Below are 15701 nucleotides of genomic sequence, written 5' to 3'. Positions count from 1 at the left end.
ACTTATTTTCCCTCTCTCAGCTACGTAGAAAGTGGCAGACATTAAAACACTTAAATTATACAACATCAACCCTAAAATACCAGTCTACCGAGTCATTCCTGCAAGTAAAACAGACCGTATACCTGTTAAAGGACTTGAGAAAAAAAACCTGTTCCATCGAGGCATGCAAAAGAAAACCCTGTGGGGAAGGCAAGGAAGGGAAAATCCTTTCGTTTCTTTGTAGCATTTAAGGATCAGATCACCTTCATGTAGAACAGAATTTAGTATCTTGGTTTAGCACACAAATACCTAGAAAGAAAAAAAATATTTCCATTTTGACAGGGAATTAGTGTCTGTGCCAAACAGCCATTCTAATGGAGATCCAAGAACACCATCTGGCTCATTATCTCATTCAAGAGTAACTGTCAGGTGGCAAAGCTTGTAAATAGAGTATGAAAAGGCCACAGCACCAAGCAGTTCATCTGGGACACTTCAGGTAAGAACCATAGAAGTAGTAAGTGTCACATCTCTGTAATACCAAGTAAATGCAAGCACTGTATTTTTCTATCTTGTCTAAACAATTGTTTCTTTTGACAAAAAGCTGTCTTACTATTGAAAGGTGACTTGCATGTTTAGGGGTCCCACACAATGTACATACCCTGCACAAGCAAAGGCAGATCTACAAGATCTCAGTACTGCCTGACAGTTCCATTAACACAGTCCACTTGATTTGGTAACACGAGAGGTACAAATCTGCAAGAAGCTCAAGCTGCGCACCTATTTTACAAATGCCTTCAGCTACAGCCACACTGAACAGATGTTTCAACTTTCTGAATGCAACACATAAGAGATTTACCTACTGGTTTTGTGTTATGCTTATGGGGTACTTCAAAAGAGCATTAAAAATGCATGCTCTTAGTTATAACTTGTTACTTTTACTGGCATATACCACAAAATGTACTATTTCCAGATGGAAATAAAAAAAGAAGTAGTAGTTTCCTACAGGTGAAAAATGGCTAACAAAACCAGCACAACATGATCTAATGGAAGAGAAAATAAATGGTACTCATAAGGCCTGGGCTATGCATTTCCCTGTGATAAGCCATCTCAGCATGCTTGCAAGAACAGTTCATAGCTAGCATCATCATTTGAAACATATCGAACAATCAACTCCCTCACCAGATGGTCCTTCGGGTAACACTTGGTCAGATAAACATAAAATATGCACTCTATGTAGCTATCTTCTGTTTTATCTTTTTCTTTTGGTGTTGATTGAATGAGAACTATACACAGGCACTTTGTGTTTTCTTATAGTTACAGCATAAAGCCTCAAAACACATCCCAGGGCAATCAAGCCAACTAGAACATTAAGACAAAATGAAATGTGCATTTGCAAAGAAACTATTACCTTTATCAATAAACTGACATAACAGCTTTAAACAGCCTGCGTAGGCTGGTTTAGGTGCTTAGGAGTTGCAAAGAAAAGGGTCCTGATAGTCAGCAAATTCCAGATTTATTCTTAAAACAAAAATACCGAGTTTAGCTGCATAAGATTAACTGCAGAATTTAAGTATAATCAAGCTACTATCTTTAAAACAGTAATCTTGAGAAAACTATGGCAAATTGGTATTATGGGAACACTTAACACTATCTTTAGTGACATGGAACAGTGAGCAGAGAAAAAGTTAACAGCTTTGCTTTTTCAGGTCAATTTATGCTATCAGAACATTAGTATAATTCTCCATAAAGTAGCTCCAAAACCTATAATCATTTCTAGCCCTGACCCATCCCTTTATTCATTAAGAAAATTCCATCCAGAATATTCCTGAGAAGCAGTTCTCAGACATTTTCATGCTGCAGCCATATTCCCTTAGATGCCCAGGTCTGTAGCAATGTTCCCTTGTGTACATTTCACTAACACCTACTTCAGGGAAGTGTTTTCTCCTAGCCATTACTACTTCTAGAATTTCTAGAAATTTGAAGCAGAACATGCAGTCCTATTCAAGCTCGTGTATACATCAACGACCAGAGAGGCTTAATTCCCTTTTTAGTCTCCCCTCTAGGGAGACTGAGGTGTTGGAGCAGGAAGAAAAAAAAAGCAGGCTAGGGCCCAACATACATACTAAATACAGTGCTCAGTTTTACTCTTTCAAAATTGCAGCTGGTAACTAATCAAAGTGAAGTTTGTTACTATGAATTAGTACTAACTCCAGTTCTCATATAGGGTAATAAATCTCCAATAGCTTCAACAGATCTTTATTACACCATGTCTTTCTCGAGACAGCTCAGAAGTGGCTCTAGTATTGTAGCAGCACATCACCATAAGTTTCAGAAGTCAAAATAAAAATTTATTTTAATTGTTTCAAAATGCACAACTAAAATCTACATAATTATTAAAATAGTCTTACAGATATTCTTTGATTAACAGTTTGCATCACATAAAGACATATTTTAAAGGCAGCATTTTCTCACAATTTTAACATGCAGGTATTGCTAAAATTTTTCAGGTAAAAAAGCATACTCTACTGAGTAGCCAATACAGCTAATTACATTCTTGCATCTTAAGTTAGGTATAGGAATTGTAGGATTCTCCTAATTAGTCTCCCAAAGCTAGTAGTGATGGTCAAGACTGCAGGTACATAAACTGTCATTAAGGAACATAACCACATTGATTAGGTAGTCTAAAGACAACCAGGACTTAAAGGGCTTCAGCTGAGTTCCAACTTAACATCTTCCACTTCACTGATTAAGAGCTCAGTTTTAAAATACAACCTCTTGGGCAAATAACTACTTCCGTTTTTTAAACTGCAAGAGATAACCAGTCAGTATTAGTCACTTAAACTGTGGTTTAACAAAAACTAGGTGTAACATGCAAACTGTATTTTAGAACTCAAAAGAAAATCCACATGCAAACAAACCAAGAGTGTTTTTCCAATATAAACTCTTTAACATGCCAGTTAGTTACCAGGGGAAGGAGGCAAACAATTAATAAAACCTGGAAGTTTGTCAACTCTTGTAACATTAAACTTCAAACTACACAAGCAAAGCCAACTGTATTGAAACAGGTACAACAGGAACACAAACTTCAACTTGAAGCAACCTTCTGAAAAACATCATACTGCATTGCTAAACTAAACTGTAGTTAACAGCAAGTCAATGAATTTAGATACTTTAAAGCTTTTGTTGATCAAACACTTTTGCATTCTGCCTTCATTGATCAAACACTTTTGAGTACTGCTCTTCCTTTTCTGAAGTGATGTGCCTTCCTCTCCTGGAATGGGATAGGAGAAAAGACAGGAAAAAATTTCATGTAATAACCACAATAAAGCAACTGAACTTTCAGGAGAAGTAGCTGAATACCTTCTGTACTCTATTCACCACCACTCCCTCCAAAACTAGCAAATACACAGCTTCTGTATTCCTGCTCCAGGGTACATGTGCCCCGTTTGTGTGTCTGTCCTTTTAAAAAACAGGATGCGAAGTCTTAAATATAACATTAGTAAACAACAGGAATACTAGTAGGAATATCATCAGAAGCTGCAATTCTACAAAGACTGAAGACAGCAGAAATGTTATGACCAGCTACCAACCTGGATTACAGTTTATTGGTTAAAGCAAAGACATGTTTGTAAGGAGAGCCACAATCCACAGTGGATACTTAACTGGTGTAAGGACTATCAAGGCTCAAACTCAACATCATCTAACTAAACTAGGGAGTAACCCACTGCCCTTTCAGCAGTTTGTCACTAAGCCTTATACTCTTACGTGTCCATGAGTTGACTGTTCAGCATTTTATATAGTCTTGATTAAATCCACTGAATCCAACTTCAGCATGTGTCTCCAGCATTAAGCTGAGAGCCAAACCCATACATGACAGAGCACATACAAGAATGGAAACATTCCAGATATGAATCCCTTTATCTTTATGGCGTACTGTAGGTGAACAAGCTGAAGGTCAGCTGTGTTCCAGGGATTTAATTTTGCTTCCACTACATACCTTAAAGCAGTCTTCTTGAGGTACAACAGTGTTCCTCAGTCGATTCTCAGGATTAAACAGACAGGATACTACTGTTTGTATGCTCCTGTCCACAGACTTCTGAAATACAATTATAGGTGTTATCTACAACAATACTGACTTTCTTAGCCCAATACTAGCAACATGTGCCTGTTACAGAGTTTGCATTCAGGATTCCCCAACTGCCTTACATTTGCTGAGGTCTTATTTATCTGGTTTTAATCTTGGTAATTCATTACCACCCTTAGATTTTACAAGGCCCCAGTTCTAACCAGTGACATGCCAGTTTAGTCGTGGAGTAGGCAAACAGCAGAAAAATGAAGTTTCTTTTAGACTTCAGAGCCAACTGTTGGCCAAATTGGGGTCACATTCCACAAAAGAAGGTGAAGGGAATTACCAAAAATGTTACCAATTCAGGTATTTGAAGCTTACAATAAATCTGTGTAAGATAGTGCTACCTAACCCGCATTTTTAGTACCTGCAACTCCCGCTGCAGTTCTCAGCAGATTAAGTAAAGCCTCATCACTTAAAAACATTATTGTACTTAATGAAGTAGAACACACATTTAATATAGACTGCAGCACTACAGACAAGCACCAGTAGTTTCAAGGAAATGCGAGGCTTCTGAAGTTGTACCCAGAAATTGGACACAGTAGATAGCTGATGCTTTAGCCATTTGCTCAATAACCTTAATTTCTAGGATACCGGTCAGAGCTCCTTCTTCACCAAGCCACATAATCCTCACATGCAAATTTCTGGGAACAGGATTTATGGCAAAATAATGAAGTTTTGAGAGAACACTTACCTTTTGTGGACTATTAGTGGATGACTGTGTGGGCTCTGGAACAGCACATTCTGTCTGTATACATTCTGGATCCTCAGTGCAGTGGTAGCTTACTGAAGTATATACCTGTAGAGTTTCAGTATTGCAGTGTTTCAGTAACACTGGGAAAACATGCACAGTTGTGTTATCACTGGTCCTCACTTATCCATAAGCTATGCCAACCTTGTCTTTGTACTTCTGGTAAAGTTTCACAAGTGAGGGAAATACTACATGCTACATTCTATTTCCTTCCAAAAAGGATATATTCCAATATATGTCTCTCCACTGTAACCACTCCGGAGTTAGCTCCTCAACCTACTTCTTCCATGTATGAGGGGTTTTCTTCCAAGCATACTGACTAATGAAGGCATTCACTGAGAATGAGACAACCAGCAGTAACTTCAAGAGATTAAGCACTAAAATCAAATGAAAAGGGAAGCAAAGCATCATCTACCACTGCCCAAGAAGCTACTTTTCTCTAGTAAGATCCTCTCATTTGAAGCTTCCTTCATGCCAATATAGTTTAAAAAAAAAGTAAAAAGATCTAGAAAAGCACAAGTCATTTTATGTTTTCTTTTAAAAACTCCCTGCCTCCCTCCCTCTGCTTACAGGGCAGTGTTACAATTTGCAACCAAGTACAGAGTTAAATTATAATAGCCAAGAGGCTGATGAAGCATTTTTTCTGTATGAAAACATCCTTCCAGATGCTTCTGGAAAGGACTGGCAGCTTTTACAGCTAATTTCACTGGGTACTCAAAGACTGGGTTAAGCATGCTAACTTTTCAGGAGCCAAACTCCCCACCTCCCAAAGTAATCAGATTCACCCACCCTTGACAGTAGTTTTCAGTTTCTTGCCACATCATTCTTAATGTTATTTGTGATTATACAAAGCAACCACAAGGTGTACCACCTGACACTCCCAAAAGCACTTCAACACCAAAACTGTAATCTCAAACTGATGGTACTGGGAAATACAGAAGGCCTCCGGTATTAACAGACTATTCCTTTCTGGGCACCACTCCTAACCATCAGAAGAGGCATCACAGCTGACCTCCTCACAACTGGGGCATTCTGCTTATGAATGGAAACTGATAAGTCACTGAACAAATAAAGAGATATAAAGCAGCAGACTGAGAGATGAAGTTTCCTATCTATGTGCCTGCCCTCTTTAGTATGCATGGAGAATGGTACTCAAAAGATGCTTATCAGTTCTAAAACAGTTGTGTGTTCATACACTAAAGCTTAAAACATCCAATAAAAACCATCATGCACACCCACTCTAAAAACTCTTCAGCTTGCTATCGTTTAATTAAGTGTTGTACTACTGCTGTATCATGTCCACAGATGCTATTCAACAAAAGTTATTTCAAGCCAACAGGTTAATCAGTATTTCAATGACTTCTGAGCTCTTTTGGGTGTTTCTGCCCCCAGCAAGGCAAAGGTAGGTCTCACTAAGAAAAGACTTCCCATGAGAAGAAAAAAGGCTACTTCTCTGCTGAGAAGCTGAAAGCAAATGTTAGTGCACATGACTGGCAGTGAGCAGGAACATTCTCCTAATATGATCAGAGACAAAACTGCCAGATGCATGCAGGCAGCCATATATATGCACAAAGTTCCACTTCTCCCCCCATTTACCTTACATATTCTACAGACATCTGGGAATTAGCCTGAAAGAATACTGTTCAGAAGAAAATTGTTACAGCTTTTAAACGCTTAATAGAAACTGCACTCAATAAATACAGGATTATACCCGAAGAACACAAAACACCAAGATGCAAGTTTAAGTTGTAACACTTTTAAAGAAATACACAGTATTTTTTTCCTCTTGTGGATGTCACTTGTGTAGAGTCACAGAAAACAAGTATTAGAAGCTATCAGCACCATTTACAGCCTGCAGCAGCCTAGAAAATCATTTTAGAAACTGTTGAAAACAGCCAAAAACTATCAGTATTTGCAAAGCAGAGTATTTTGAGGGTTTTTTAAAAAATTGGAACAGTAAGCAGTAATGCTATACAGATCTCAAATCAGGATTGTGCATTGGGTCACCACTTATTTTTCCTTCAACCTTTCATGAACCGTTCATGTTAAAATTCCAGAATTCTGTGATCAGAATATATGAAGTAACACCATTAAATAGGTAGTCCTGTTGTGCCAGGCAGCTCCTAGAAGAGCACTATGTCAGGAGGAAGTCTTAAACAGCTACAAATCTGTCAGCAGCTACAGATTTGTATAGACACCAGATTACATACAGTTCCAGCCAACAAACAATGGTGATTTTTATTGTTCTTTGAAGTATCAACCTGTCAAAACAGTGCACTAATTGAGAAGACGGTTCCAGAAGTTTAACATTGTAGACTTACCGGAGGCATAACGTAGTTTCTTAGCTCCCCAGCAAGCCATTGTGGTTGAACCTTAAACAAGAATTGGACAAAGCCCAGCTTTTATTCATTTGGTTCCAACATAGGCAAGTAGCTGCACTTTAAGAGCACCATTTATAACATTTCATGTCTGGATTTTTCACTGAACGGTAGTTTACAGTCTTCTGTCCAGCAAGATAGCATTCTCACATGTACCTCACATGGCGTTTAGCATAAGGTCATCCTTACCAAAGATTCAACTATCTCCTTCCTCTTCTCATTCCAAGTCATTTGGGTTTTTTAAGATAAGACTTCTAAACTAGAAAAATGAGGGAAATCACAGCAGCCACATTGAAAACATCTCAAACCTCTAGTTAACTCCAGTTACTGAACTATTTCTGGTTTAGCTTCAGTAAGAGGACTTAGACACATACTTCACTTACGAGTTCAAAAATCATTATCAGTGAAGTGCCTTCCAAGACCTTTTTAGAGCTCAAGAGCACATCCTCTCTAAATATATCCCACATTTTTACAGACTGGCAAGACTCAAGGATTCTGTTTTATGCAACATCAACTAGCTACACTATAGTATGCAAAGGTCCTTCCCATGAGAAAAAGTATTACTGATCCATGTACTTTTTGCTAATTTGGAAGTTAATTTCATCATTGATTATTTGAGGGGGTGGGATGGACAAACTGAAGTTTTCACTGCATTAGAACAAAAATATCACCAACTTTGGTTTTACTTTTGGTTTGTGAAGCAGGAGCTGAAGGGAAAAAGAATTCCCAGAAAAAGAAACACACAAAGGTCAGACTCCAGTTAATACTGTTCATTCCATTCCAGTTTTGCTAGGTATCAAATAGCCTTTCTGCTGCTACTAAAGAATTACATACCTGGTAGTTGTAGGCTGGCTGATACCCTACAGGAACTTGCTGCTGTATCAATACGGCTGGTGAACCATATGGGTATGTCTGTAAATAAAGTTCAGGGTTTTTCAAAAACACAAGTTTGAAGCAAGATAGGAGTCAGGAGCACATTTTTAGATGTAGTCACATTGTTATCTCAATCCCTATTTAACGGTAGCTTCATTATTTCAAAGCAACCCTCACAGATTCCCCATGGCACTTCAGCACTTCAGGCACTAAGAATCTCTAGGACATGGGATTCTGAATACATATGTAAAAATCCCACACCTGGTTGTAGCTGATCTTTTTAAGTCATTTCGGAAGTACAACTCTTCTCAGACCCACTACCATGAAATAATGGACTACAGCCTGAAGATCAGTTTCTTGGAGCCAAAGCAATTCAGATGATTTCCCAGCATTTCTTCACCACAAGTATTTTGACACAGCGTTAGCCTGGAACCTTCTCAGCTTCTTCAGAGAATAGTTAAAGGCACATTCCAGCATTTAAGACAATTAGTTCCTCCTACACTATTTCACTCTCCCACTAAACTTCAGAGAATCAGCAAGAGTACTATCAAGCTCTCTGCCTTGGAAAAAAATACTTCTGCAAGTCACTCCAGTTTGCTCATTCACTTAATGCAAATATACAAAATGGAATCAGTTTGCAGTGAATATTGCCTTGCTGTACTGCCATATGATATAGTGTTAATATAAGAGAGATACCATAATCTGTAAAGCCTTCTATTCACAAGACCAGAAGTACTTCGCCTACACCTCAGTAAGAATGCTTATTTGAAACACCAATAAAGCGATGTCCTGTAGACATACTGTACTGGTCACAGCTTTTAAGACCAGATGCCACAACTGATCTAAAATACAACAGCAGTTCAGAAATACGAATTTGTTCAGCTAGGAGGAAACAAAGTACCACACCCAGCTTCTGGTTCCATACTTGCTTAAAAAAATGCACTTAAGTTTTGTGGTTTATTCTGAGCCAAGGCAGCAGTACATTAAATATCCAGATGCATTTGATTTGTGAAGTGCATCTGTGACAAGTAGCAATTTATATAGTTAAGTTATATAAAGTGCTATTTGCTATGTAATTAAACATTGTATAATTAAAACTTGCTCCACCTTCAACATCTTTCACATTCTCAAAATAGAAAGTATCTCCACCTTTTGTTTTATAAAGAGACGACATTGCTGAATAGTTTTCCAAGGTTATAGGCACTCTCTTAAAATGGTTTGAAGCTGGGCACTGCTTATTGGGAAGGCAGTAAGAAAGCAAGAGGGAAGGTAAGACTGGAGTCTTGATACATATTCCTGAAGTTGTACGTGCTTGCACCTTCAAAAATATTTAAGTATGATTCAAAATCAGTGTCATAAACAGCCTCACCTGAACATACTGGGTTACTGGGCTCACTACAGCTGGAGGCTGCATGTATGTCTCTGTATTTTGATTTCCCCATACACTATGGAACTGTGGTGCAGGAGGATTGAAGACTAATGGTCTGGGATGCACATAAGAACCTTATTTTAAAGCAAAGAAAAATAAAGTATTAAGACATCTTCACATGTATTTCATTACTAATCTGAACTCAAACTGCAAAAACCGTGTTCTGACTCTTAAATTTAACATTAACTGTATTGTGTAGTGCTAAGAACCTCAGTTTTATTATCAAAACTCTACACACAAGTAGCAAGGTCATAAAATTCAGAACTGATCAGATAAAAAGGATCTGCAAGCATGTTAATGCAGAATTAAGAGAAACTGTAATATATATATAATACCAACAAAGTTGTGTATGTATACTTACATAAGTTTTGTTGCTTTCTAATCGCTGGCCCCAGTTTCAGCTTTTTGCCATGGAAGTTAATTTGTGACTGAAAGACAGGTTATTTTGTAAGCTGAGGAATCAGCAAGGCAAGTTGTTTGATTTTAAGTGACTGTACTCTGCTTCTACACGACAGTAACACCAACTGGCATACAGTCAACTGGCAACAGCCTCCATTCTCCTCTTCTACCTTAATTCCGTATCGTATGTCCTTTGTCTTTAATTTCCTATAATGCTCTCAGCAAACTGTTTGCCTATGCACCGACTCTCCAAACTTCTTATGCATCACTTGCCTTACTAGCAACATCCACTGCTAGTAGTTTGCAACTGCGTATTGGTGACTGTCAGCCTTCTGGTTTTATACAGATGGATTTGACAATTCTTGTCTCAGTAATGATATAAATGTAGAGTGACCACAGTCTAGGTTCCCTTGAAATCCTATACTAGAGCGCTGTTACAAAATGAATCAGACCCAAATCAGAAGAAAAACACTTTCAGGTTACACAAAGCTACAGAGCTAGGCAGATCAACATGGGCATCTAGAGTGGTTTCTAACCATGCAGCTTTATCTTGTTCAGTTACATAGAACATTGCGACTGCTCGGTACAGGTAATGCCCAAAATGCTTCAGTGAGGTTATCTCTGCTTATGACTCAGGTTCTAAAATGCATATGTTCATTCTTTCCCTTTTTCCACCCTCTCCAAAAGCCAACATCTTTCTAAGACTGTTTCTATCTGGACATGCTTCTTACCAAGAAGTAATCTGTACTGCCTGTACACCCAAAATTTGTGCTGAAATTCACCACATACCTCTTAGTCTTCCAAGACTTTTGGTATACAAACTGACATCAATATTATACTAACAGATATACACTGAGGGCTTTTAGCTTTGAAGACATGTACACAGAAAATCAGCAATGTACATGGCTCACGTGACAATGCTACTTGAGAGGCTTCTACAGAGATTGTTGCCTCAGAGCAGGCATTCCACACAGATCTAGTACAGTAAAAAGGATTCTCAACTAAGTCTGTAGCTCATTACAGCAGTATTTTTGTCAGCATCCCATGAGAGTTAAGGAATAGCAAGCTTTTGAAGTGCTTTGGTGAGAATCGAGAATCTCCTGCTGGAGTTTCACTGCTTTCCACTTGATTCAAACATGCTCTCTTCCCCCTTAAGGAGGTAGACAGCTGGAAAATACATCTTAACATACCATGGAACACTAAATTTGTCCCTGGGTTTGTCTTTCAGACCTACTTCACTATCCAAGAGCTTCAGAAGCAAACAAGAGACTGTTTCTCCTCCAAAGACATGGGAGATTCTGATGCAAATTGTTCAGAGAGGGAAATATTTCAATACATGTTTTCATCATTACTGCAATTAGTTTTAGGAGAAGGGGGGGAAAACAAAAAGCTTTCAGTGTGTTTTGTAACCCGCTGAAGACTATCAGAACCAAACAGCAGATGTGATCATAAGCACTGAGATTTAAAGTTTCTGATACTGAACTCTTAAGACCAGTAAGGCTGCAACAGTTCTAGCCCTTACCTCCTGTGACCTACAGAAAACCTGTATGACATGTGAACAGTTGCATCTTGTAGTCAAGAAGGCTTACCACACACTTGCACTCCTGGTAGCATCCAAATGCACAAATACTTCAAGAGAGCAACACGTACTCTGACTGCTGAGATGCAAGTAAAACACACTAATGCTATCTATCTTCCTGTTACTTGAATTCCAAATAATAATGCTGATAGGTCTGTGTATCTGCCATAAGCACAGTGGTTCTATGACAATGATCCAATGCAGAAAGCAGATACATCACACACATCAAGCTTTCAAGCACATAAATGAGTAACTAGAAATACAATTACATGAGACATTCAAGCACACTAATGCTAAAACTTACTTGGTTTCTTATTTAAGTAAACATATAAAGATTCTACCACCAGTAAAGATTTTAGCAAGTTTGCTTTTCAGGCAGCCCTACACTTCCCTCATCTTACTTTACCCTACAGAGTACATAACTCGGTTTCCCCTGAACATGTCTCCAGACTTCCTGTATGAGCTTCTTCAGATAATTTTGACAAAGAGCTTACTTCTACTATTTTCTGAACATCCACATTGTCCAGGAAAGATACAAATCCATACCTGAAAAGAAAAGACAGGTTATTCAATAATCAGATTTGGATTTGTTTGTTAGCCAAATTCTTTCGAACAAGAACAGTTACCAGCATATACACCAGGTGCGTCATAATGCATGCCAAAAGTATCAAGTAAGAGATTAAGTTTATAATTCAGCATGAAAATCTATTTACTCATAATTAGCAGCATATAGTACTGGGCCAAATGAAGAGAACTGATGCCAGATTCTAGAATAATATGAAATAGAAACAAGGGCTGCTCTTCCATTCCAGCTACTTAACTGTTATTGATACTACTAACTCAGAAAGTAAGAAAACACATTAAGATCTGAATTATCAAGTTTTATATTTACTACAGAGATTTGGATGAAAGCAGGCACTACAGAACAATTACATCAGTGGGGGAAGTGATCCTTCATTGGGTTTTTCAACTTATTTCATTGCCCCCTTTAGTTTATATAGTCTATAATACGCAGGCAATTTCAGAATATTACGGGAACACTTGCGTCAATTAACAGAGTATGCCAATGCATTATCAGTATTCAGAACACACACTGGCTAACTGCACATCAGAATAGAGACTAGCAAAGGGTACGAGGAATTAATTTGCAGCTTGTGCACTACCATGTATGCCCAAGGAAAAAAAGTGACTTTTTAGGTTCTGCTCATAGAATTATAGGGGGGGGGGGGGAAAAAAACAAAAAAAAAAAAAAAAAAAAAAAAAACAGGGCTGCTACTTTCAGAGGCTGAAGCCTCCTTCTCAAGGCAGGAATAAATTTCAAACTGGGAAAGCTTCCCCAAAACCCAACAGCTATGGCCCTGCACATATATTCAGTAGAAATTTCCCATGCTTTATCTCTTCTCACTCAAGTTTCATTCTTCACCCAAACAAGTTTAGTTGTTTTCTCCAACTTACCCCCAAGTGCCAGAAGAGTGCAGTGAAACTGCCCTGAATAAACCACCTACCCCCTCCTCTTAACCATCCTCAACTCTCTCTAGATTGTTGCTAAGTACTCCGGCCATCAGAAAAGTTCTACAAAAGAACTGCCTGCATAAGCATCACAAAGTTTCAAGCTTTGTTTCCACTAGTTAAGTGACAATAACCCTCTTTTCCCTGAGCAGACAGACTGAAGTCAGAAAAATCAGGCTATTCTTTGTAAGATTACACAACTTATGAGCTATCGAGATTTACATGTTCCAGTGTTAATTCATCACAACAGAAAACTGCAGCTAGTGTTAAGGCTTAAGCCTGTCGAGTGTGTTGCTAAGTAGTTGCTCAAATCATCTGGCAACTGGCAGAATTAGGTCCACATGAGCAGCAACTTAAAACAAGTACTCATGTTCTACTCACCCTTTGGAAACACCAGTTCTGTCAGTGATTATTTTCACCTCTTTCACAGCACCATATCGTTCGAAGAAACTCCGAATTTCTGCCTCATTCATCTGAAAGAAACAGAATCTTAAACATCTTCAAACACATTCAACTGTTCAAAACTGATTTAAAGCAGACGATACTGATTTTTAAACCCATCTTCTACTACCTGAAGAACTAAAGTTACCCATCTGTTCCAAAGTTCTTTCATGACACTGCAATACCTTGATTCCCACCCCATTTAAGTGCCCTATACCTTCAATCTTGAACAATTGGAAGTAGATAAATACCCTTATATCAATTCCACCAACAAAGACTGTGTTTGGCATGATCTTTCCTTCTGGCAAAACATATCCTTGACTGGTTGCTGGCAAACGGGTACTGTCGTCCGAAGCACATCCACACTGGGCTTCCACATTTGCAGACTGAATAATTTAAGCAGAAACACATATTTCAGTCAAATAATTATGGTACACTTTAAAATACTAGCATGCCTGCATCTCCCTACAGATATAGTATGAATAATGGATTTCAATAGCACATTTCTGATTCCTTCAAGTATGTACTTGCTACAAATAGACTATTCACTGGAAAAAGCTTAATTATTCTAAGGAGCTTTAAAAATTTCAATTCTTTAAGTAGCCCTGTCTGACTGTATGAAGCTTCATGATCAGTGTTGCTACTACCAGACACAGAGAAAAGCTAAAATCATTTCAGAACTTTACCAAGTTCCTTTCACAGATGTAAGCAAGAAATTAAATTCTTTAAAGATACAACTTAGTGTAAATTGATTATTCAATAAATTCCATCATCTTCCTGATCAAAAGCTTTAAATCCTTAAGACATACGTAAGCTTACAAACAGCCTCAGAACGCAGGTAACAGGGTTAAACTACCAGTTAGCTCTAAGAAAAAAAAAAAAAAAATAAGACATTGATGGAAGATTCACACTATTCATTTTCTCAGGAAAAAAAAAATTGTCAGGAATATGACTGGCTACAAACCATTTCCAAGGCGTCTACACCAAAGCAGGATATTGTACAGGCAGTGTATGTAAAGAAAAACTACAAAGAATGTTATGATAGAGCAACTAACAGTCACAACACACTTTGCACACCCAGACTTCAGATGCACCCTTCTGGTCCTAAAGTATTTTGTCACAGCCTATGAGTTACGGATTCATTCAGTGCAGAGGAAGATAAAATACTCCCTAAACAAACAATAATTCAGTATTTTGTTCAGATGAACTACTGATGCTAGCAAAGATGTGTTCCATACTCTGCACAAGGTTTGAACTGTGTTTTACAGAGTTATTTACAAGAATTAAAATACAACATAAGCACCACAGGCACTGCAAACTCAGACCCCTCATCTTACACTCTCTTGAATTAATGGTTCCAGCTATGTGCCATGCTTTGCCTGGCAAGAACATAAAAACTCTGACCAGTTCAGTCTTACTCATCTTTCCAAATAAGCTTTTCCTTACAATTCAACAACTTGCCACACTACTTCAGATATTTCAAACTTTGATTTAGTCGAAGTTACCTGGTATTTTGAAGTCTAGTTATTTGCAATAGGTAGCATCCACTTCTCCTACATAACAATTTTATGTTTAATGCACATTTAAATGCAGCTGTGAGTGACAAGTACTCATTCAAACTGGACACCCAGTAAGGAAATGAGAAAATTACAAGAACAAAATTATCTGCCCAGCAACTGAACAAAGCCAAAACTACAATTCAGCCCTCCAAATGGCATTTCAGTATGACTGAACCAAACTAACAACAAACCATTACTAGAAGCCAGAGAGGGTTTGCCCACCTCTTTGCCTGCATCTTCTCTGTGCAAGTTCTGACACTTGTCAGGTCAAATTAAGCTGGCTCGACAAGATTTGGCAGGAAGATTGACATAGAGCATGTAGTTTTTCACCCTATTAATATTCTGCTATTGTGGAGAATTGAATCAGCTTACTTGCCTATGACAGAAGCACCAGGTCAATGGATACAGAAGAGTAAATCGACATGGAGGAGGCGTAGCCTCTCCTGAGAAGCACTAAGCCATCAATGCAGTTCAAAATGATTTCATAAAGCTATACCTTAAAATATGGTTCCATCACACCAGATACTGTTGTCTACACTCAATTTACTCATTGACTATGCTTCCTACCGCAAATTCTCAACAGAAGTTACAATTCTACCTTTACCCTCCAAGAATTCCCTCTACCCTACAGTGAGCTTGGAGACCCCAACCTCGACTCTTCCACAGTAATAAAGGCTG

General features: G+C 38.2%; 1 protein-coding gene across 1 annotated transcript; it reads right to left on the bottom strand.

Moving 5' to 3' along the window:
* Nucleotides 1–3196: 3196 nt before the first annotated feature.
* On the bottom strand, nucleotides 3197–13850 carry DAZL (deleted in azoospermia-like; the record flags this gene model as incomplete). Its single annotated transcript, XM_010013951.1, has 10 exons — nucleotides 3197–3250; nucleotides 3977–4075; nucleotides 4800–4904; nucleotides 7178–7228; nucleotides 8069–8146; nucleotides 9477–9610; nucleotides 9898–9964; nucleotides 12009–12060; nucleotides 13405–13496; nucleotides 13716–13850. Coding segments are annotated over 10 exons (867 nt in total), but the record flags the coding sequence as incomplete, so codon positions are not given.
* Between the last annotated feature and the right edge of the window lie 1851 nt (nucleotides 13851–15701).

The sequence above is a fragment of the Nestor notabilis genome, unplaced genomic scaffold (genome assembly GCF_000696875.1).
Source record: "Nestor notabilis isolate BGI_N333 unplaced genomic scaffold, ASM69687v1 scaffold23114, whole genome shotgun sequence".
NCBI lineage: Eukaryota > Metazoa > Chordata > Aves > Psittaciformes > Psittacidae > Nestor > Nestor notabilis.
Note: the sequence above shows the minus strand (reverse complement) of the source record. Positions and strands in the feature narration are given on the sequence as shown.